The 26,699-nt window shown below is 39.0% G+C and overlaps 1 protein-coding gene across 1 annotated transcript; it reads right to left on the minus strand.

Moving 5' to 3' along the window:
- Positions 1-41: 41 nt before the first annotated feature.
- Positions 42-25,981, minus strand: LOC117340134 (extracellular matrix protein FRAS1-like). Its single transcript, XM_033901908.1, has 16 exons — positions 25,885-25,981; positions 24,255-25,103; positions 24,068-24,208; positions 23,502-23,642; positions 22,821-23,096; positions 21,401-21,601; positions 19,652-19,848; positions 19,194-19,362; positions 12,079-12,257; positions 10,963-11,085; positions 9,527-9,782; positions 8,986-9,255; positions 8,448-8,657; positions 6,639-6,819; positions 6,231-6,393; positions 42-182 (listed from the first exon to the last, which is right to left on the minus strand). The coding sequence occupies exons 1-16, from the start codon at positions 25,979-25,981 to the stop codon at positions 42-44; spliced, it is 3,594 nt and encodes a 1,197-aa protein (XP_033757799.1).
- Positions 25,982-26,699: the final 718 nt, after the last annotated feature.

Below are 26,699 nucleotides of genomic sequence, written 5' to 3' on the forward strand. Positions count from 1 at the left end.
TTTCCTAATAAGAACTTATTAAGGCAGTTAATTTAAGTTGTTTACATACCAGGACGTGTGCTGTGTATCTCCCCAAATGCTGGTGATGTTTCTATAGTAAAGGATAAACTGGACACTGGACTGTCAGCATCGGTCACTTTGATGTTCTCCAAGGTGATGGGGCTCTCACCACCCTCTTCTATCTGTGAAGGATTAAGAATATTTTATATTTGTCCCAGTCAGACCTAGTATGTTAGTCAGAGTCAGACCTAGTTTATTAGTCAGACCTAGTTTATTAGTCTGACCTAGTTTGTTAGTCTGACCTAGTTTATTAGTCTGACCTAGTTTGTAAGTCAGACCTAGTTTGTTAGTCTGACCTAGTTTGTTAGTCTGACCTAGTTTGTTAGTCAGACCTAGTTTGTTAGTCTGACCTAGTTTGTTAGTCTGACCTAGTGTGTTAGTCAGAGTCAGACCTAGTTTGTTAGTCAGACCTAGTTTGTTAGTCAGACCTAGTTTATTAGTCTGACCTAGTTTGTTAGTCTGACCTAGTTTGTTAGTCAGACCAAGTTTGTTAGTCAGACCTAGTTTGTTAGTCTGACCTAGTTTGTAAGTCAGACCTAGTGTGTTAGTCAGACCTAGTTTATTAGTCTGACCTAGTTTGTTAGTCTGACCTAGTTTGTTAGTCAGACCAAGTTTGTTAGTCAGACCTAGTTTGTTAGTCTGACCTAGTTTGTTAGTCAGACCAAGTTTGTTAGTCTGACCTAGTTTATTAGTCTGACCTAGTTTGTTAGTCTGACCTAGTGTGTTAGTCTGACCTAGTTTGTTAGTCAGACCTAGTTTGTTAGTCAGACCTAGTTTGTAAGTCAGACCTATATATAGTGTGTTAGTCAGACCTAGTTTGTAAGTCAGACCTAGTTTGTTAGTCAGACCTAGTTTATTAGTCTGACCTAGTTTGTTAGTCAGACCTAGTTTATTAGTCAGACCTAGTTTGTTAGTAACACCTAGTATGTTAGTCTGACCTAGTTTGTTAGTCTGACCTAGTTTATTAGTCTGATCTAGTTTGTTAGTAACACCTAGTTTGTTAGTCTGACCTAGTTTATTAGTCAGACCTAGTTTGTTAGTCAGACCTAGTTTATTAGTCAGACCTAGTTTGTTAGTCAGACCTAGTTTGTTAGTCAGACCTAGTTTGTAAGTCAGACCTAGTGTGTTAGTCAGACCTAGTTTGTAAGTCAGACCTAGTTTGTTAGTCAGACCTAGTTTATTAGTCTGACCTAGTTTGTTAGTCAGACCTAGTTTATTAGCCAGACCTAGTTTGTTAGTAACACCTAGTATGTTAGTCTGACCTAGTTTGTTAGTCTGACCTAGTTTATTAGTCTGACCTAGTTTGTTAGTAACACCTAGTTTGTTAGTCTGACCTAGTTTATTAGTCAGACCTAGTTTGTTAGTCAGACCTAGTTTATTAGTCAGACCTAGTTTGTTAGTCAGACCTAGTTTGTTAGTCAGACCTAGTTTGTAAGTCAGACCTAGTTTATTAGTCAGACCTAGTTTGTTAGTCAGACCTAGTTTATTAGTCAGACCTAGTTTATTAGTCTGACCTAGTTTGTTAGTCTGACCTAGTTTGTTAGTCAGACCTGGTATGTAAGTCAGACCAAGTTTGTAAGTCAGACCTAGTTTGTTAGTCAGACCTAGTTTGTTAGTATTAAATTTCACCTTAGAACTTCTGCAGTAAATACTTTGCTTGTATATACATGTATCAATCATTGTTAGGGGTATATTCCAAATAACCAACTCTACATTAGTTGTGACACTGACAATAATTCAGAAGATAAAACGAACCCCTAAAGACCCTTGTGCTATTGAACCCCTTAGGACTGTTAGAACATCTGATATCAGGAACCCCTTAGGACTGTTAGAACACCTGATAACAGGAACCCCTTAGGACTGTTAGAACACCTGATAACAGGAACCCCTTAGGACTGTTAGAACACCTGATAACAGGAACCCCTTAAGACTGTTAGAACCTATGATATCAGGAACCCCTTAGGACTGTTAGAACATCTGATATCAGGAACCCCTTAGGACTGTTAGAACATCTGATAACAGGAACCCCTTAGGACTGTTAGAACATCTGATAACAGGAACCCCTTAGGACTGTTAGAACACCTGATAACAGGAACCCCTTAGGACTGTTAGAACATCTGATAACAGGAACCCCTTAGGACTGTTAGAACACCTGATAACAGGAACCCCTTAGGACTGTTAGAACACCTGATATCAGGAACCCCTTAGGACTGTTAGAACCTATGATAACAGGAACCCCTTAGGACTGTTTGAACGTATGATATCAGGAACCCCTTAGGACTGTTAGAACATCTGATAACAGAACCCCTTAGGACTGTTAGAACATCTGATAACAGAACCCCTTAGGACTGTTAGAACATCTGATATCAGGAACCCCTTAGGACTGTTAGAACATCTGATAACAGGAACCCCTTAGGACTGTTAGAACATCTGATATCAGGAACCCCTTAGGACTGTTAGAACATCTGATAACAGGAACCCCTTAGGACTGTTAGAACATCTGATAACAGGAACCCCTTAGGACTGTTAGAACACCTGATAACAGGAACCCCTTAGGACTGTTAGAACACCTGATATCAGGAACCCCTTAGGACTGTTAGAACCTATGATAACAGGAACCCCTTAGGACTGTTAGAACACCTGATAACAGGAACCCCTTAGGACTGTTAGAACACCTGATATCAGGAACCCCTTAGGACTGTTAGAACCTATGATAACAGGAACCCCTTAGGACTGTTAGAACATCTGATATCAGGAACCCCTTAGGACTGTTAGAACATCTGATAACAGGAACCCCTTAGGACTGTTAGAACATCTGATAACAGGAACCCCTTAGGACTGTTAGAACATCTGATATCAGGAACCCCTTAGGACTGTTAGAACATCTGATATCAGGAACCCCTTAGGACTGTTAGAACATCTGATAACAGGAACCCCTTAGGACTGTTAGAACATCTGATAACAGGACACCCTTAGGACTGTTAGAACATCTGATAACAGAACCCCTTAGGACTGTTAGAACATCTGATATCAGGAACCCCTTAGGACTGTTGGAACATCTGATATCAGGAACCCCTTAGGACTGTTAGAACATCTGATAACAGGAACCCCTTAGGACTGTTAGAACATCTGATAACAGGAACCCCTTAGGACTGTTAGAACATCTGATAACAGGAACCCTTTAGGACTGTTAGAACATCTGATAACAGAACCCTTAGGACTGTTAGAACATCTGATAACAGGAACCCCTTAGGACTGTTAGAACATCTGATAACAGGAACCCCTTAGGACTGTTAGAACATCTGATAACAGGAACCCCTTAGGACTGTTAGAACATCTGATAACAGGAACCCTTTAGGACTGTTAGAACCTATGATAACAGGAACCCCTTAGGACTGTTAGAACCTATGATAACAGGAACCCCTTAGGACTGTTAGAACACCTGATAACAGGAACCCCTTAGGACTGTTAGAACACCTGATATCAGGAACCCCTTAGGACTGTTAGAACCTATGATAACAGGAACCCCTTAGGACTGTTAGAACATCTGATATCAGGAACCCCTTAGGACTGTTAGAACATCTGATAACAGGAACCCCTTAGGACTGTTAGAACATCTGATAACAGGAACCCCTTAGGACTGTTAGAACATCTGATATCAGGAACCCCTTAGGACTGTTAGAACATCTGATATCAGGAACCCCTTAGGACTGTTAGAACATCTGATAACAGGAACCCCTTAGGACTGTTAGAACCTATGATAACAGGAACCCCTTAGGACTGTTAGAACATCTGATAACAGGAACCCCTTAGGACTGTTAGAACATCTGATAACAGAACCCTTAGGACTGTTAGAACACCTGATATCAGGAACCCCTTAGGACTGTTAGAACATCTGATAACAGAACCCCTTAGGACTGTTAGAACACCTGATATCAGGAACCCCTTAGGACTGTTAGAACCTATGATAACAGGAACCCCTTAGGACTGTTAGAACATCTGATATCAGGAACCCCTTAGGACTGTTAGAACATCTGATAACAGGAACCCCTTAGGACTGTTAGAACATCTGATAACAGGAACCCCTTAGGACTGTTAGAACATCTGATATCAGGAACCCCTTAGGACTGTTAGAACATCTGATATCAGGAACCCCTTAGGACTGTTAGAACATCTGATAACAGGAACCCCTTAGGACTGTTAGAACATCTGATAACAGGACACCCTTAGGACTGTTAGAACATCTGATAACAGAACCCCTTAGGACTGTTAGAACATCTGATATCAGGAACCCCTTAGGACTGTTGGAACATCTGATATCAGGAACCCCTTAGGACTGTTAGAACATCTGATAACAGGAACCCCTTAGGACTGTTAGAACATCTGATAACAGGAACCCCTTAGGACTGTTAGAACATCTGATAACAGGAACCCTTTAGGACTGTTAGAACATCTGATAACAGAACCCTTAGGACTGTTAGAACATCTGATATCAGGAACCCCTTAGGACTGTTAGAACACCTGATATCAGGAACCCCTTAGGACTGTTAGAACATCTGATAACAGGAATCCCTTAGGACTGTTAGAACATCTGATAACAGGAACCCCTTAGGACTGTTAGAACATCTGATATCAGGAACCCCTTAGGACTGTTTGAACGTATGATAACAGGAACCCCTTAGGACTGTTAGAACATCTGATAACAGGAACCCCTTAGGACTGTTAGAACATCTGATAACAGGAACCCCTTAGGACTGTTAGAGCCTATGATAACAGGAACCCCTTAGGACTGTTAGAACATCTGATAACAGAACCCCTTAGGACTGTGAGAACATCTGATATCAGGAACCCCTTAGGACTGTTAGAACACCTATGATAACAGGAACCCCTTAGGACTGTTAGAACCTATGATAACAGGAACCCCTTAGGACTGTTAGAACATCTGATAACAGGAACCCCTTAGGACTGTTAGAACATCTGATAACAGAAACCCCTTAGGACTGTGAGAACATCTGATATCAGGAACCCCTTAGGACTGTTAGAACACCTATGATAACAGGAACCCCTTAGGACTGTTAGAACCTATGATAACAGGAACCCCTTAGGACTGTTAGAACATCTGATAACAGGAACCCCTTAGGACTGTTAGAACATCTGATAACAGGAACCCCTTAGGACTGTTAGAACATCTGATAACAGGAACCCCTTAGGACTGTTAGAACACCTGATATCAGGAACCCCTTAGGACTGTTAGAACATCTGATATCAGGAACCCTTTAGGACTGTTAGAACATCTGATAACAGAACCCCTTAGGACTGTTAGAACATCTGATATCAGGAACCCCTTAGGACTGTTAGAACATCTGATAACAGAACCCCTTAGGACTGTTAGAACATCTGATATCAGGAACCCCTTAGGACTGTTAGAACATCTGATAACAGGAACCCCTTAGGACTGTTAGAACATCTAATAACAGGAACCCCTTAGGACTGTTAGAACACCGGATAACAGGAACCCCTTAGGACTGTTAGAACATCTGATAACAGAAACCCCTTAGGACTGTTAGAACATCTGATAACAGGAACCCCTTAGGACTGTTAGAACATCTGATAACAGAACCCCTTAGGACTGTTAGAACATCTGATAACAGGAACCCCTTAGGACTGTTAGAACATCTGATAACAGGACACCCTTAGGACTGTTAGAACATCTGATAACAGAACCCCTTAGGACTGTTAGAACATCTGATATCAGGAACCCCTTAGGACTGTTGGAACATCTGATATCAGGAACCCCTTAGGACTGTTAGAACATCTGATAACAGGAACCCCTTAGGACTGTTAGAACCTATGATAACAGGAACCCCTTAGGACTGTTAGAGCCTATGATAACAGGAACCCCTTAGGACTGTTAGTACATCTGATAACAGGAACCCCTTAGGACTGTTAGAACATCTGATAACAGGAACCCCTTAGGACTGTTAGAACATCTGATAACAGAACCCTTAGGACTGTTAGAACATCTGATAACAGAACCACTTAGGACTGTTAGAACATCTGATAACAGGAACCCCTTAGGACTGTTAGAACATCTGATATCAGGAACCCCTTAGGACTGTTAGAACATCTGATAACAGGAACCCCTTAGGACTGTTAGAACATGGACTCACCTGTATTTCAGGTCCGAGTTTAACCAATGGTGCCTGATTGTCGACTGGCTGGATTATGATCGACACTATCTGGTTGTTTAGCATATTCCCACTTGTATCACTGACATTAAAAACAAGCACCTCTGTGATTGGCTGGCTTCCAATCTCCCGATCTGACTGGTAACTAAAAATTTAGAAAGTGGGTTGAAAGGGAAATATTTTTGGTAAGGAGGCTGATCAGATAAAATCATTTCATTTGTTGGTAATCTACATGAACATTAATCCCTCGTCGGTTTTTTAAAGAAGCACTTCTTTACCAGTGTTATAGTATAGAACTCTTTGTTGACATTTTCTGTTCTTAATGCTTTGTCCAACTGGATACCTGACCCATGTATATAAGTTTGTCCTCTAGTATTTCTGAGCGTTTACCTTATATGGTGGTTATTGATGTCTGCCTGTGTGAAGACTCCGCCCCTCTGTAGGAGACGTGCCCCACGGTACAACAAACGGCCGTGTACGCAGTTAGAGGATACAGTTATTCTCAGACGGTTGTCCTCATCATCCTGGTCCACAAAAGCTAAAATGTTGCGCTCAATCACCACAGTTTCTCCTGTAATGAAAACAACCGTGTTATTGACATTTAACTGTGGGTCACACAGAAAACAACCACTCAATACACCATTGACATTTAACTGTTGGTCACACAGAAAACCACTCACCGTGTTATTGACATTTAACTGAGGGTCACACAGAAAACAACCACTCAACATACCATAGACATTTAACTGTGGGTCACACAGAAAACAACCACTCACCGTACCATTGACATTTAACTGTTGGTCACACAGAAAACAACCACTCACCGTACCATTGACATTTAACTGAGGGTCACACAGAAAACAACCACTCAACATACCATTGACATTTAACTGTTGGTCACACAGAAAACAACCACTCAACATACCATTGACATTTAACTGTTGGTCACACAGAAAACAACCACTCAACATACCATTGACATTTAACTGTTGGTCACACAGAAAACAACCACTCAACATACCATTGACATTTAACTGTTGGTCACACAGAAAACAACCACTCAATACACCATTGACATTTAACTGTTTGTGTCAAAGAAAAAAACCACTCAATACACCATTGACAGTTAACTGAGGGTCACAGAAAACAACGACTCAACATACCATTGACATTTAACTGTTGGTCACACAGAAAACAACCACTCAACATACCATTGACATTTAACTGTGGGTCACACAGAAAACAACCACTCACCGTGTTATTGACATTTAACTGTGGGTCACACAGAAAACAACCACTCAACATACCATTGACATTTAACTGTGGGTCACACAGAAAACAACCACTCACCGTGCCATTGACATTTAACTGTTGGTCACACAGAAAACAACCACTCAACATACCATTGACATTTAACTGTGGGTCACACAGAAAACAACCACTCACCGTGTTATTGACATTTAACTGTGGGTCACACAGAAAACAACCACTCACCATACCATTGACATTTAACTGTTGGTCACACAGAAAACAACCACTCACCGTGTTATTGACATTTAACTGTGGGTCACACAGAAAACAACCAGTCACCGTGCCATTGACATTTAACTGTTGGTCACACAGAAAACAACCACTCAACATACCATTGACATTTAACTGTGGGTCACACAGAAAACAACCACTCAACATACCATTGACATTTAACTGAGGGTCACAGAAATCAACCACTCAACAGTAACCATTGACATTTAACTGTGGGTCACACAGAAAACAACCACTCAACATACCATTGACATTTAACTGTTGGTCACACAGAAAACAACCACTCAATACACCATTGACATTTAACTGTTTGTGTCAAAGAAAAAAACCACTCAATACACCATTGACAGTTAACTGAGGGTCACAGAAAACAACGACTCAACATACCATTGACATTTAACTGTGGGTCACACAGAAAACAACCACTCACTGTGTTATTGACATTTAACTGTGGGTCACACAGAAAACAACCACTCAACATACCATTGACATTTAACTGTGGGTCACACAGAAAACAACCACTCACCGTGTTATTGACATTTAACTGTGGGTCACACAGAAAACAACCACTCAACATACCATTGACATTTAACTGTGGGTCAAACAGAAAACTCAACATCAATATCTTACTGCTTCATTACTAGACAAGAATCTTACTTTCATTGATGTTGATCCTACAGCTGGCTGTGTCGAGTATTCTAGGGGATGACTTGTCAACCCTAACTATTGTCACGTTGATGTGGAGACTGGTTTGGTGAGCACCGTCACTGACCTCCAGGACAAACATGTCCGTGAGCTGTCGGCCACTCCCTCCATGTTGGTACTGGAACACGCTATCTAACAGCTCGTCATAGTGGAACATTTCACCTGGATACAACAATGTATATGAATATTTTCACTTATTAATACAGTCTATAAAGTAATCAAAGAAATACACATGATAGGCGTAGATAACAAGATAGGCGTAGATAACAAGATAGGCGTAGATAACAAGATAGGCGTAGATAACATGATAGGCGTAGATAACAAGATAGGCGTAGATAACAAGATAGGCGTAGATAACAAGATAGGCGTAGATAACATGATAGGCGTAGATAACAAGATAGGCGTAGATAACATGATAGGCGTAGATAACAAGATAGGCGTAGATAACAAGATAGGCGTAGATAACAAGATAAATGGCTGACTTACTCACCTTCCCTTATTATCACCTTTCCACCAATGTGGTTTTTTTCAATCCTTCCAAAAACAGGGGCCTGGGTCAAGGTCACAAGAAGGTCGGATGTGGGCGAGTCAGCATCAGTGACTGCTAGTAAGGACTGGCTGAGAGGGGCAGCAGTGCCCTGTGACACAATGACACTGGGGGCGGGGTTGAGGAACCTAGGGGGCACATTATTCACAGGCAGCACTCGTATACTGAACTTCTGTTCCTCAGGATTACGGTTTGGTGGCCCGTCATCCGAAACTAAACAAAAAAAACAAAAAAAACACACATTTCATTTCACTTCTTAATTTACAAAAATACTCGAAAGCTTTAGTTTCCTTCTTGAAGTGGACAATATTGGATAGCTGTTTTTAAAGACATCTATGTTTGATAAAGTCAATATTCATATGATCATATCTGAAGCTTGCACAGTTTTCAAATTCATCAGATTTGGAAGATGTAAAAATAATTTTTTTAGATTTTTCTCCCTTTTACAGATTGATTAATACAAGCTGGGAGAATTGTTACAGACCTGTGAAGTAAAAGCTGAACTCTTTCTCCTCAAAACCCACATCAGACAAGGGAGGCCGGTATACAATCCTGTTATTGTTGATATCAGCCTGTGTGAATCGTGAGGTGGAGCGGAAGGGTGTATCGATGTGTTCCAGTGTCCCCTCCCCATCCCTGAGAGGGCGTGTCACTGTGTATATGATGGCAGTGTCTGGGGTGTCCATGTCCTCAAAGGCCAGGTTAGAGCTACTTACAGGTACCACCTGGTTCTCCAGCACCTTAAAATATAACACAAGGGAAAATAATCTTATATAACACAAGGGGAGATAATCAATATATAACACAAGGGGAGATAATCTTGTATATAACACAAGGGGAGATAATCTTATATATAACACAAGGGGAGATAATCAATATATAACACAAGGGGAGATAATCTTATATATAACACAAGGGGAGATAATCTTATATATAACACAAGGGGAGATAATCAATATATAACACAAGGGGAGATAATCTTATATATAACACAAGGGGAGATAATCTTATATATAACACAAGGGGAGATAATCAATATATAACACAAGGGGAGATAATCTATATATAACACAAGGGGAGATAATCTTATATATAACACAAGGGGAGATAATCTTATATATAACACAAGGGGAGATAATCAATATATAACACAAGGGGAGATAATCTTATATAACACAAGGGGAGATAATCTTATATATAACACAAGGGGAGATAATCTTATATATAACACAAGGGGAGATAATCTTATATATAACACAAGGGGAGATAATCTTATATATAACACAAGGGGAGATAATCTTATATATAACACAAGGGGAGATAATCTTATATATAACACAAGGGGAGATAATCAATATATAACACAAGGGGAGATAATCTTATATATAACACAAGGGGAGATTATCTTATATAACACAAGGGGAGATAATCTTATATAACACAAGGGGAGATAATCCTATATATAACACAAGGGGAGATAATCTTATATATAACACAAGGGGAGATAATCAATATATAACACAAGGGGAGATAATCTTATATAACACAAGGGGAGATAATCTTATATATAACACAAGGGGAGATAATCTTATATAACACAAGGGGAGATAATCTTATATAACACAAGGGGAGATAATCAATATATAAAACTTAAGGGAGATAATCCGTATGAAGTACAAGGGAATATAATTTGCATAATGTACTAGTATATCTGAAATCTTACAACAAAAGGGCAAATTATCAACAAAAATCAACCAATATCTCCAATGCATGCGAAAACAATGGCAGATAATCTATAGAAGTCGACCATTATCTCCAATACATGATACAACAATGGCATTTAAAAGAAAGTATACATATCATTTAAGTGTAAAGATAAATCTCATTCTCTGGGGGAATTAAATCAGTCTTGTGACTTACCGTCATACCAAGTCGAACTCCTGGAGCCAATGTGGGTGTGGTTGTAGGTGGAGCCTGGCTAATGATTGACAGCTGGAATCTCTGGTCCCGTAGTATGTTTGGAGGATTGGCGGTGTCAGCGATCTAACAGTTACAAAGCATTCTTCCTTAGTTTGTAATTATTGATAGGAAAATCAACATTTATGTTATCTGCTTTACCTTCATACACATAACCAAGAAAAGCAGTATATCATCTGACAAAGATCCAAAACTGATTCATCACAAGGCCAATGGGCCAATGGGTCATCTGACTCTAAAGACCCTTTTACTATTGTAGTATACATACTCAGTAGCAAGTATACTATAATGGTACTGTTGGTCATGGTGGCCATCTTGGATTTTGGCCCAACCAGAAAAATAACACTTTGTCAGGACCATCTCAAGATCATTGTAGCTATATTTGAGTTGAATGTCACTAGTGGAACTTAAGAAGTTTACATGTAAATAGGTGTTGTTCAGGAAAACCATGACTTCATAATCATGTTACAAAATGGCTGCCATGACTGCCATGTCAAAGTTTTCATGAGGTCAAAAAACAACAGCACTTTGTTGACTCCCCTTCCTTAACATCCTCACCAATTTCCAGCTCAATGGCACCAGTGGAACTGGAGAAGTTTAAAGTGTTTTTTTCAAGATCCGACTGACCCTAAAATTAACAACACTTGTTCAAGGCTATCTCAGGATCATTTGAAGTAAGTTAGTTAGTAAGTTAGGTAGAACTTGAGAAGAAGTTTGAAATAGTTGTTAATCAGGAAAACCATGATTGCACAATCATGTTACAAAATGGCCACCGTGGCTGCCATGTCAAAGTTTTAACGAGGCCAAAAAATACCAACACTTTGTTGGCTCCCCTTCCTTAACATCCTCACCAACTTAAAGCTCAATGGCACCAGTGGAATTAGAGAAAAAGTTTAAAATGTATTTTTCAAGATAGCTACCATGTCGGCCATCTTGGATTTCAGACCGACCCGAAAAAATAACAACACTTGGTCAGGACTTTCTCAGGATCATTCAAAGCAAGATTCAGTCCAACTAACAAGCAAGATCACTAAAGAACTTAAATAAACACAAAATTACCTCAAAAGTGATGACATCAGATAAGGCCGAAGTGGCCTTATGCTTGTACCAGATTCGGCCCTCATCAATGTCTCTCTGCATGAAACGAAACATCTTGGCAGCCATTGATCCCCCGCCTATATCCTCCCAACCTTGTCCTGGTCCATTCTCTGGTATAGGGACCACCATGAGCACCTCCCCTGTCGAACATAAAAATGGTACAGTAAATAAGTTACCTCCCCTGTCACAAACAGACATGATACTGTAAATAAGTTACCTCCCCTGTCATACACAGACATGACACTGTAAATAAGTTACCTCCCCTGTCATACACAGACATGATACTGTAAATAAGTTACCTCCCCTGTCATACACAGACATGATACTGTAAATAAGTTACCTCATACACAGACATGATACAGTAAATAAGTTACCTCCCCTGTCATACATAGACATGATACTGTAAATAAGTTACCTCCCCTGTCATACATAGACATGATACTGAAAATAAGTTACCTCCCCTGTCATACACAGACATGGTACAGTAAATACATGTAAGTTACCTCCCCTGTCACAAACAGACATTCTACTGAAAATAAGTTATCTCCCCTGTCATACACAGACATGATACTGTAAATAAGTTACCTCCCCTGTCATACACAGACATGATACTGTAAATAAGTTATTTCCCCTGTCATACACAGACATGATACTGTAAATAAGTTACCTCCCCTGTCATACACAGACATGATACTGTAAATAAGTTACCTCCCCTTTCATACACAGACATGATATAGTAAATAAGTTACCTCCCCTGTCATACACAGACATGACACTGTAAATAAGTTACCTCCCCTGTCATACACAGACATGATACTGTAAATAAGTTACCTCCCCTGTCATACACAGACATGATACTGTAAATAAGTTACCTCCCCTGTCATACACAGACATGATACAGTAAATAAGTTACCTCCCCTGTCATACACAGACATGATACTGTAAATAAGTTACCTCCCCTGTCAGACACAGACATGATACTGTAAATAAGTTACCTCCCCTGTCAGACACAGACACGATACTGTAAATAAGTTACCTCCCCTGTCAGACACAGACACGATACTGTAAATAAGTTACCTCCCCTGTCAGACACAGACATCATACTGTAAATAAGTTACCTCCCCTGTCATACATAGACATGACACTGTAAATAAGTTACCTCCCCTGTCATACATAGACATGATACTGTAAATAAGTTATCTCCCCTGTCATACACAGACATGACACTGTAAATAAGTTACCTCCCCTGTCATACACAGACATGACACTGTAAATAAGTTACCTCCCCTGTCATACACAGACATGACACTGTAAATAAGTTACCTCCCCTGTCATACACAGACATGATACTGTAAATAAGTTACCTCCCCTGTCATACAGATAAATACAGGATACATATATCTTACCAAAGTTCTGTAATAGGTGTGTACAATGGTAAATATCCTATATATAGGTAACACCTGTGTACAATGGTAGATATCCTATATATAGGTAACACCTGTGTACAATGGTAGATATCCTACAGTACTGTAATAGGTAGCACCTGTGTACAATGGTAGATATCCTATATATAGGTAACACCTGTGTACAATGGTAGATATCCTATATATAGGTAACACCTGTGTACAATGGTAGATATCCTATATATAGGTAACACCTGTGTATAATGGTAGATATCCTATATATAGGTAACACCTGTGTACAATGGTAGATATCCTATATATAGGTAACACCTGTGTACAATGGTAGATATCCTATAACAGTACTGTATTAGGTAACACCAGTGTATAATGGTAGATATCCTACAACAGTACTGTAATACGTAACACCTGTGTACAATGGTATATATCCTACAGTACTGTGATAGGTAACACCTGTGTACAATGGTAGATATCCTACAGTACTGTAATAGGTAACACCTGTGTACAATGGTAGATATCCTATATATAGGTAACACCTGTGTACAATGGTATATATCCTATATATAGGTAACACCTGTGTACAATGGTAGATATCCTATATATAGGTAACACCTGTGTACAATGGTATATATCCTACAACAGTACTGTAATAGGTAACACATGTGTACAATGGTAGATATCCTATAACAGTACTGTAATAGGTAACACCTGTGTACAATGGTAGATATCCTATATATAGGTAACACCTGTGTACAATGGTAGATATCCTATATATAGGTAACACCTGTGTACAATGGTAGATATCCTATAACAGTACTGTAATAGGTAACACCTGTGTACAATGGTAGATATCCTATATATAGGTAACACCTGTGTACAATGGTAGATATCCTATATATAGGTAACACCTGTGTACAATGGTAGATATCCTACAGTACTGTAATAGGTAACACCTGTGTACAATGGTAGATATCCTATATATAGGTAACACCTGTGTACAATGGTAGATATCATATATATAGGTAACACCTGTGTACAATGGTAGATATCCTACAGTACTGTAATAGGTAACACCTGTGTAAAATGGTAGATATCCTACAGTAATGTAATAGATAACACCCGTGTACAATGGTAGATATCCTATATATAGGTAACACCTGTGTACAATGGTAGATATCCTATATATAGGTAACACCTGTGTACAATGGTAGATATCCTATATATAGGTAACACCTGTGTACAATGGTAGATATCCTATATATAGGTAACACCTGTGTACAATGGTAGATATCCTATATATAGGTAACACCTGTGTACAATGGTAGATATCCTACAGTACTGTAATAGGTAACACCTGTGTACAATGGTAGATATCCTATATATAGGTAACACCTGTGTACAATGGTAGATATCATATATATAGGTAACACCTGTGTACAATGGTAGATATCCTACAACAGTACTGTAATAGGTAACACCTGTGTACAATGGTAGATATCCTATATATAGGTAACACCTGTGTACAATGGTAGATATCCTATATATAGGTAACACCTGCGTACAATGGTAGATATCCTACAACAATACTGTAATAGGTAACACCTGTGTACAATGGTAGATATCCTATATATAGGTAACACCTGTGTACAATGGTAGATATCCTACAGTACTGTAATAGGTAGCACCTGTGTACAATGGTAGATATCCTATATATAGGTAACACCTGTGTACAATGGTAGATATCCTATATATAGGTAACACCTGTGTACAATGGTAGATATCCTATATATAGGTAACACCTGTGTACAATGGTAGATATCCTATATATAGGTAACACCTGTGTATAATGGTAGATATCCTATATATAGGTAACACCTGTGTACAATGGTAGATATCCTATAACAGTGCTGTAATAGGTAACACCTGTGTACAATGGTAGATATCCTACAGTACTGTAATAGGTAACACCTGTGTACAATGGTAGATATCCTACAACAATACTGTAATAGGTAACACCTGTGTACAATGGTAGATATCCTACAACAGTACTGTAATAGGTAACACCTGTGTACAATGGTAGATATCCTACAACAGTACTGTAATAGGTGACACCTGTGTACAATGGTAGATATCCTACAACAATACTGTAATAGGTAACACCTGTGTACAATGGTAGATATCCTACAACAATACTGTAATAGGTAACACCTGTGTACAATGGTAGATATCCTATAACAGTACTGTAATAGGTAACACCTGTGTACAATGGTAGATATCCTATAACAGTACTGTAATAGGTAACACCTGTGTACAATGGTAGATATCCTACAACAATACTGTAATAGGTAACACCTGTGTACAATGGTAGATATCCTATAACAGTACTGTAATAGGTAACACCTGTGTACAATGGTAGATATCCTACAACAATACTGTAATAGGTAACACCTGTGTACAATGGTAGATATCCTATATATAGGTAACACCTGTGTACAATGGTAGATATCCTATAACAGTACTGTAATAGGTAACACCTGTGTACAATGGTAGATATCCTACAACAATACTGTAATAGGTAACACCTGTGTACAATGGTAGATATCCTACAACAATACTGTAATAGGTAACACCTGTGTACAATGGTAGATATCCTATATATAGGTAACACCTGTGTACAATGGTAGATATCCTATATATAGGTAACACCTGTGTACAATGGTAGATGTCCTACAACAGTACTGTAATAGGTAACACCTGTGTACAATGGTAGATGTCCTACAACAGTACTGTAATAGGTAACACCTGTGTACAATGGTAGATATCCTATATATAGGTAACACCTGTGTACAATGGTAGATATCCTACAACAATACTGTAATAGGTAACACCTGTGTACAATGGTAGATATCCTATATATAGGTAACACCTGTGTACAATGGTAGATGTCCTACAACAATACTGTAATAGGTAACACCTGTGTACAATGGTAGATATCCTATATATAGGTAACACCTGTGTACAATGGTAGATATCCTACAACAATACTGTAATAGGTAACACCTGTGTACAATGGTAGATATCCTATATATAGGTAACACCTGTGTACAATGGTAGATATCCTACAACAGTACTGTAATAGGTAACACCTGTGTACAATGGTAGATATCCTACAACAGTACTGTAATAGGTAACACCTGTGTACAATGGTAGATGTCCTACAACAATACTGTAATAGGTAACACCTGTGTACAATGGTAGATATCCTATATATAGGTAACACCTGTGTACAATGGTAGATATCCTATATATAGGTAACACCTGTGTACAATGGTAGATATCCTACAGTACTGTAATAGGTAACACCTGTGTACAATGGTAGATATCCTATATATAGGTAACACCTGTGTACAATGGTAGATATCATATATATAGGTAACACCTGTGTACAATGGTAGATATCCTATAACAGTACTGTAATAGGTAACACCTGTGTACAATGGTAGATATCCTATATATAGGTAACACCTGTGTACAATGGAAGATATCCTACAACAGTACTGTAATAGGTAACACCTGTGTACAATGGTAGATATCCTATAACAGTACTGTAATAGGTAACACCTGTGTACAATGGTAGATATCCTATATATAGGTAACACCTGTGTTCAATGGTAGATATCCTACAACAGTACTGTAATAGGTAACACCTGTGTACAATGGTAGATATCCTATATATAGGTAACACCTGTGTACAATGGTAGATATCCTATAACAGTACTGTAATAGGTAACACCTGTGTACAATGGTAGATATCCTATAACAGTACTGTAATAGGTAACACCTGTGTACAATGGTAGATATCATATATATAGGTAACACCTGTGTACAATGGTAGATATCCTATAACAGTACTGTAATAGGTAACACCTGTGTACAATGGTAGATATCCTATATATAGGTGACACCTGTGTTCAATGGTAGATATCCTACAACAGTACTGTAATAGGTAACACCTGTGTACAATGGTAGATATCCTACAACAATACTGTAATAGGTGACACCTGTGTACAATGGTAGATATCCTACAACAATACTGTAATAGGTAACACCTGTGTACAATGGTAGATATCCTACAACAATACTGTAATAGGTAACACCTGTGTACAATGGTAGATATCCTACAACAGTACTGTAATAGGTAACACCTGTGTACAATGGTAGATATCCTATATATAGGTAACACCTGTGTACAATGGTAGATATCCTACAACAATACTGTAATAGGTAACACCTGTGTACAATGGTAAATATCCTATATATAGGTAACACCTGTGTACAATGGTAGATATCCTATAACAGTGCTGTAATAGGTAACACCTGTGTACAATGGTAGATATCCTGTAACAGTACTGTAATAGGTAACACCTGTGTACAATGGTAGATATCCTATATATAGGTAACACCTGTGTACAATGGTAGATATCCTATAACAGTGCTGTAATAGGTAACACCTGTGTACAATGGTAGATATCCTACAGTACTGTAATAGGTGACACCTGTGTTCAATGGTAGATATCCTATATATAGGTAACACCTGTGTATAATGGTAGATATCCTACAACAGTACTGTAATAGGTAACACCTGTATACAATGGTAGATATCCTACAACAGTACTGTAATAGGTAACACCTGTGTACAATGGTAGATATCCTATATATAGGTAACACCTGTGTACAATGGTAGATATCCTACAACAGTACTGTAATAGGTAACACCTGTGTACAATGGTAGATATCCTGTAACAGTACTGTAATAGGTAACACCTGTGTACAATGGTAGATATCCTACAACAGTACTGTAATAGGTAACACCTGTGTACAATGGTAGATATCCTATATATAGGTAACACCTGTGTACAATGGTAGATATCCTACAACAGTACTGTAATAGGTAACACCTGCGTACAATGGTAGATATCCTACAACAAATACTGTAATAGGTGACACCTGTGTACAATGGTAGATAACCTATATATAGGTAACACCTGTGTAAAATGGTAGATATCCTACAACAGTACTGTAATAGGTAACACCTGTGTATAATGGTAGATATCCTACAACAGTACTGTAATAGGTGACACCTGTGTACAATGGTAGATATCCTACAGTACTGTAATAGGTAACACCTGTGTACAATGGTAGATATCCTATATATAGGTAACACCTGTGTACAATGGTAGATATCCTGTATATAGGTAACACCTGTGTACAATGGTAGATATCCTACAACAGTACTGTAATAGGTAACACCTGTGTACAATGGTAGATATCCTATATATAGGTAACACCTGTGTTCAATGGTAGATATCCTACAACAGTACTGTAATAGGTAACACCTGTGTACAATGGTAGATATCCTATATATAGGTAACACCTGTGTACAATGGTAGATATCCTACAGTAATGTAATAGGTAACACCTGTGTACAATGGTAGATATCCTATAACAGTACTGTAATAGGTAACACCTGTGTACAATGGTAGATATCCTATATATAGGTAACACCTGTGTACAATGGTAGATATCCTATATATAGGTAACACCTGTGTACAATGATTATCCAGCCACAATGAGCATACATTGCTAACCACCTACCTTGTTTGGGATTGTTGACTGTCGGCATTAAGGTATAGATTATGTCCCGTGTTGGAGTTTTATCGAAGTCCATCACCTCAGCCAGCAATAGCTCAGATGTCAATTGTAACATATCACCTGATTTGAGATGTCCCAATTTGTTGTTGACCAAAATAGGAATAATATTGTCCTAGAACACAAAACAAATCACTTAATCAAGTTAATGATTACATCCTGAAATACAACATCATTAAATCAAGTTAATGTGTAAATTCTGAAATATAACATCATTAAATCAAGTTAATGATTACATCCTGAAATATAACATCATTAAATCAAGTTAATGATTACATCCTGAAATATAACATCATTAAATCAAGATAATGATTACATTCTCAAATATAACATCATTAAATCAAGTTAATGATTACATTCTGAAATATAACATCACCTTGTACAATTACGTTTCCTATACACACCTTAATACGAATACTGATGTTGATTATAAAGTTGAGAAGGTGATATCCGTCAGACACCTGTAGAAGAAATAGGTCGCGATCCTCACTGTTTTGGCCCGTGTGACGGTATCCAATGGATCCGGCCCTCAGATCCTGTAGGGTAAATGATGTCACTGGAGAATCAAATTTCTGGTGGATTATCTGACCATGGAAGGCACCTGTAATACAAAGTTTCTATGCTAACAATGGGTTCTGATTTTAATAACAAAACAAAAACTGCTGCCTCTAATATAATAACAAGAGGCCCAAGGGCCTTAACGGTCATCTGACTCTAAATTAAAGAACATTATACTATTGTAGTATGTATTCTCTGTAGCAGGTATAGTGGCACTGTTGGCCATGATGGCCATTTTGGAATTTGGATAAACACGAAAAATAGCACTTGATCAAGACTATCTCAGGATCATTTCTGGTAAGTAGGAGCTGAATCCCACTGGTGGAATTTGAAAAAAAGTTAGAAATAGGTGTTGTTCAGGAAAACCATGATTGCGCAATCATGTTACAAAATGGCTGCCGTGGCAGAGGCAAAAAAATAACAACACTTTGTTGGCTCTGCTTCCTTAACATCCTCACCAATTTCCAGCTCAATCGCACCAGTGGAACTGGAGAAGAAGTTTAAAATGTGTTTTTCAAGATGGTTGCCATGGCGGCCATCTTGGATTACTGACTGACACTGAAAAATAACAACACTTGGTCAGGACCATCTCAGGATCATTTTTGGTAAGTAAGAACTGAATCCCATCGGCGGAATTTGAGAAGAAGTTTCAAATAGGTGTAGTTCAGAAGAACCATGATTGCGCAATCATGTTACAAAATGGCCGACGTGGCTGCCATGTCAAAGTTTTTACAAAGTCAAAAAATAACAACACTTTGTTGGCTCTCTTTCCTTAACATCCTCACCAACTTCCAGCTCAATTGCACCATTGGAACTGGAGAAAAAGTTTAAAATGTGTTTTTCAAGATGGTTGCCATGGCGGCCATCTTGGATTTCTGACTGACCTGAAAAATAACAACACTTGGTCAGGACCATCTCAGGATCATTTTTGGTAAGTAAGAGCTGAATCCAACTGGTGGAATTTGAGAAGAAGTTTCAAATAGGTGTTGTTCAGAAGAACCGTGATTGCGCAATCATGTTACAAAATGGCCGATGTGGCTGCCATGTCAAAGTTTTTACGAAGCCGAAAAATAACAACACTTTGTTGGCTCTCCCTCCTTAACATCCTCAACAATTTCCAACTCAATGGCATCAGTGGAACTGGAGAAGAAGTTTAAAATGTGTTTTTCAAGATGGTTGCCATGGCGGCCATCTTGAATATCTGACCGACCTGAAAAATAACAACACTTGGTCAGGATCATCTCAGAATCATTTCAGGCAAGTTTCAGCTCAATAGCACTGGTGGAACTCGAGAAGAAGTTTCAAATGTGTTTTCAAAATGGCGGCTGTGGCGGCCATCTTGGATTTCAGACTGACCCGAAAAATAACAACACTTGGTCGGGACCATCCCAGCATCATTTCAGGCAAGTTTCAGCTCAATCCCACTGGTGGAACTTGAGAAGAAGTTTGAAATGTGAAAAGTTTACGCACGGCGGACGGCGCACGACGACGGACGAAACATGATGACTATAGGTCATCCTGACCCTTCGGGTCAGATGACCTAACAATAGAAATGTTTTTTCACTGTGATTTGATTTTGTTGAAGTGATTTTTACCTTCAAGTATGGTGATGGTGACATCGTCTTCGGTTCCACTGATCAGAAAGTCAATATTGTCAAGTGTAGAGGTTTCTCCACTGGTCACCACAAGTGGCACCTTCCTAAGGAGGCGTGGTGGCTGTCTGGATACTGCCTGGATACTTAATGTAGCCTCATCACTCAGCATCATATGGTCACTGGCTCTCAATGTAATCCGACCTGAGGTCACACAACCATTAGTACATGGTCATATAAGTATGCTTGAGGAAATTAAACAAGATATCTAGTGATGGTAAATCAAATATATAATGTGGAAATCAATGATAATTTCCAATTGCAGATGAAGATTTCTAACTTTAAAGTCAGACTAAAATACAAGTACTCCTACCTTACTCTGTCTGTTACTGTACAGACGTTTACTCTGTGTATTACTGTTCTGACGTTTACTCTGTGTGTTACTGTTCTGACGTTTACTGTGTGTGTTACTGTTCTGACGTTTACTCTGTGTTACTGTACTGACGTTTACTCTGTGTGTTACTCTACTGACGTTTACTCTGTGTTACTGTACCGACGTTTACTCTGTGTGTTACTATACTGACGTTTACCCTGTATGTTACTGTACCGACGTTTACCCTGTGTGTTACTGTACTGACGTTTTCTCTGTGTGTTACTGTACTGATGTTTACCCTGTGTGTTACTGTACCGACGTTTACTCTGTGTGTTACAGTACCGACGTTTACTCTGTGTGTTACTGTACCGACGTTTACTCTGTGTTACTGTACCGACGTTTACTCTGTGTTACTGTACCCACGTTTACTCTGTGTGTTACTGTACCCACGTTTACTCTGTGTGTTACTATACTGACGTTTACTCTGTATGTTACTGTCCTGACGTTTACTCTGTGTGTTACTGTACCGACGTTTACTCTGTGTGTTACTGTACCGACGTTTACTTTGTGTGTTACTGTACCGACGTTTACTCTGTGTGTTACTGTACCGACGTTTACTCTGTGTTACTGTACCGACGTTTACTCTGTGTTACTGTACCCACGTTTACTCTGTGTGTTACTGTACCCACGTTTACTCTGTGTGTTACTATACTGACGTTTACTCTGTATGTTACTGTACTGACGTTTACTCTGTGTGTTACTGTACTGATGTTTACTCTGTATGTTACTGTCCTGACGTTTACTCTGTGTGTTACTGTACTGATGTTTACTCTGTATGTTACTGTACTGACGTTTACTCTGTGTTACTGTACTGTCGTTTACTCTGTGTTACTGTACTGACGTTTACTCTGTGTGTTACTGTACCCACGTTTACTCTGTGTGTTACTGTACTGATGTTTACTCTGTATGTTACTGTACTGACATTTACTCTGTGTTACTGTACTGACGTTTACTCTGTGTTACTGTACAGCCTGTTTTACTCATACTCACTTTTGCTTCCTGCGTTGCTGTTGTGGATGAACCTGACTTTGCCTGTATGGAGGTCGACCAGTGTGAAGGTATCCTCTGTCTGTAGCGCTATGTCACGCCCCATCACCGCCTTAACCAGCTCACCATTGTCGGGGGTTCGTGACAGAACCAGAAGTAAGTCCTCCACAGGTGTGTCCGGATCTGACAGGTAGAAGATGTCAGCAGGAATACTGGCGATTCCTCCCTCCTCTGTGAGGATCTGACCAAAGATCTGTAGAATCGGTGCCTCACGGTTCTCTATATAACAATATCAATGTTATCTCATTCTAATCTAGATACTACCATGATAACATTTGTGAAATTATAATTACTTGGATATGGTGTATCAAGTTACATATACATAACATGGTTTTCAGGTAAAAGCAATAATTTACCAGTATACCATGGTTTTCAGGTATAACCAATAATTTAACAGTATACCATGGTTTTCAGGTAAAACAATAATTTACCAGTATACCATGGTTTTCAGGTAAAAACAATAATTTATTAATATAACTTGGTTTTCAGGTAAAACAAATTGTGTACCAGTATAAAATAGTCCTTGTGATAACTAGAAGTATTGGATCTTAATGTAATGCCTTTAAAATAAAAATTCAGACTAATGTTTTTGTGGACTGAATCTAAATATTTTTTTGCACAAACCTTCACAGATCTGGGTCCTGCGGTTCTCATAGTAACCTGGACCACATGTGGTGACACATTTGCCCTGGCGCAGGAAGGTGTGGCTGTTACAGAGGGTACATTTAGACCCGCTCCCACATTCTACACAGTCCTGTGGACAGTCTGAAACATAGTTGTCTCCCTTTGATAAACAAATCCTCGATCATTCTGCCACACTTTTGCCCTAGTAAATCCTTGCTTTATAAATGTATTTGATTGTCTCACATTTGCCCTAGTAAATTCATGAAATAAAAATAAAACATAAAAGTTTTTGAAGTTATTATCTGCATGATTGATGATTAGCCTTAACAAATTTTTCCTAGAACAGACCAAATATACAATTCTTTTTCCTGAAAAGAAACATCAGATTTGAATGCTGATATAATAATTGTTTAATGTACAAACAGCATGATCAGGTTCTGCTTTACACAGAAAAATTCAACCAGAGATAGATCTGTTAGTTGACAACCATAGAACAGACAGCTAGGTCCTGGAGTGTACTGTCCTGGTTAACAAGCAGTACTGGAACTGTTAGTAAGGCGCTATACCTATACACAGCTGGTTTTCCCAGTCACGGTACTGATGCTGGCGACACTGGCGGACACACCTGTCCCCGGACAGCAACAGGGCGGGACCACACTTGTAGCACTGCACAGGTGAGTCACACTGCACACAACCACCACCGCACTCTGAAATACATGTTAGCACACACTCACAAAAGCTCCTCACACCTACGTGTGACAGTATCTGATTTGGGAGGACTACGTGTGACAGTATCTGATTTGGGAGGACTATGTGTGACAGTATCTGATTTGGGAGGACTACGTGTGACAGCTGATTTGGGAGGACTACGTGTGACAGTATCTGATTTGGGAGGATTATGTGTGACAGTATCTGATTTGGGAGGACTACGTGTGACAGTATCTGATTTGGGAGGACTACGTGTGACAGTATCTGATTTGGGAGGACTACGTGTGACAGTATCTGATTTGGGAGGACTACGTGTGACAGTATCTGATTTGGGAGGACTACGTGTGATAGTATCTGATTTGGGAGGACTACGTGTGACAGTATCTGATTTGGGAGGACTACGTGTGACAGTATCTGATTTGGGAGGACTACGTGTGACAGTATCTGATTTGGGAGGACTACGTGTGACAATATCTGATTTGGGAGGATTACGTGTGACAGTATCTGATTTGGGAGGACTACGTGTGACAGTATCTGATTTGGGAGGACTACGTGTGACAGTATCTGATTTGGGAGGACTACGTGTGACAGTATCTGATTTGAGAGGACTACGTGTGACAGTATCTGATTTGGGAGGACTACGTGTGACAGTATCTGATTTGGGAGGACTACGTGTGACAGTATCTGATTTGGGAGGACTACGTGTGACAGTATCTGATTTGGGAGGACTACGTGTGACAGTATCTGATTTGGGAGGACTACGTGTGACAGTATCTGATTTGGGAGGACTACGTGTGACAGTATCTGATTTGGGAGGACTACGTGTGTTATTATCTGATTTGGGAGGACTACGTGTGACAGTATCTGATTTGGGAGGACTATGTGTGACAGTATCTGATTTGGGAGGATCAAAAACACAAATTAGTAGCCAGGACAGATTCAAGTGTACCTGAAAACTACACTGGATGGTTAATAGTCATTCAATGAGTATTATAAAACCTAAAACACATTGACAGATAGCATGACAAACAAAGCAAAGTCTTACAAGCATCAAACAAAGGGACATAACTCTGTGCAGAGTGCATCGCCTGATTTCAGGACATAGTCATATCCTTAGTGATAATCACCTATACCAAAATTTACCTAAGGTAACACTGTATAGGTATATAACACTGTATAGGTTGTATATAACAATGTATAGGTATATAACACTGTATGGTATATAACACTGTATTGGTATATAACACTGTATGGGTATATAACACTGTATGGTATATAACACCGTATGGTATATAACATTGTATAGGTATATAACACTGTATGGTATATAACACTGTATAGGTATATAACACTGTATGGTATATAACACTGTATGGTATATAACACTGTATGGTATATAACACTGTATAGGTATATAACACTGTATGGTATATAACACTGTATAGGTATATAACACTGTATGGTATATAACACTTTATGGGTATATAACACTGTATAGGTATATAACATTGTATGGGTATATAACACTGTATGGGTATATAACACTGTATGGGTATATAACACTGTGTAGGTGTTTATCACTGTGTAGGTGTTTATCACTGTGAACAAGGGGCTATAACTCTATATGGATTCAGGTAGGAGCTCATTGAAAGTCCTGAAATCTCTCTTAACTTACAGAGCATACCTTCGGTAATCCTACCTTTACAGATCTGATCCTCCACATAATGTCCAATAGGACAGCGTCTCATACACAGACTGTCGAACGCTACCATGGTTGGGTCAGTACAGGAGGTACAGACTGACTCCCTGCCCCGTGGACCAGTGAAACACTTGGAACAGCCAAACTCACAACCTGTTATTATACATACAAGGAGTGAAATCAGTCGGTCGGCTCTGAACACCAATTTTTGAAACAATTTTGATAGTACCACAAATAGTGTTTGATACTCAGTGCTACTATTTGGTTGTTTTCCCATTTGGACCTAGTCCTCTGGTATTTAGTCATGGCTTGTTAACATTATCCAGTAAACATCTCAATACAGTTCATATATAAATATTGGCACTATATCTAATTACTGTGAATATACTGAATTCATATCCTCCGTGAATATTACTGTAATACTGTAATACTGTAACGATTTGACCGTTCCGGATGTTTATGTTCGGAAGTTGCTGTGCAGGTTTGAAACTTTGTCTCCCAAACCAGGTTGGTGTGTGTTTCGTATTAAAGATTGAAAATTTGTTTCCAAAACTGAATTAAAACAATTTCAGCCCTACATACCTACCCTGGTCGGGTTACAGGAAACCAAGATATTTTAAAGGGTGGCCTGAGTGGTAAAACAAAGTACATTACAATCACTTACTGTGACAGGAGCCATCTCTCCTTAGGTACTGGCCGTCGGCACATGGCATGCGACATCGTCCCCTCTTACTAAGGCGAACTCTCTCTATACAGGAGGTACATTTAGTGTCTCTGGGACCAGTACATGT

The sequence above is a fragment of the Pecten maximus genome, chromosome 1 (assembly GCF_902652985.1).
Source record: "Pecten maximus chromosome 1, xPecMax1.1, whole genome shotgun sequence".
Classification (NCBI taxonomy): domain Eukaryota; kingdom Metazoa; phylum Mollusca; class Bivalvia; order Pectinida; family Pectinidae; genus Pecten; species Pecten maximus.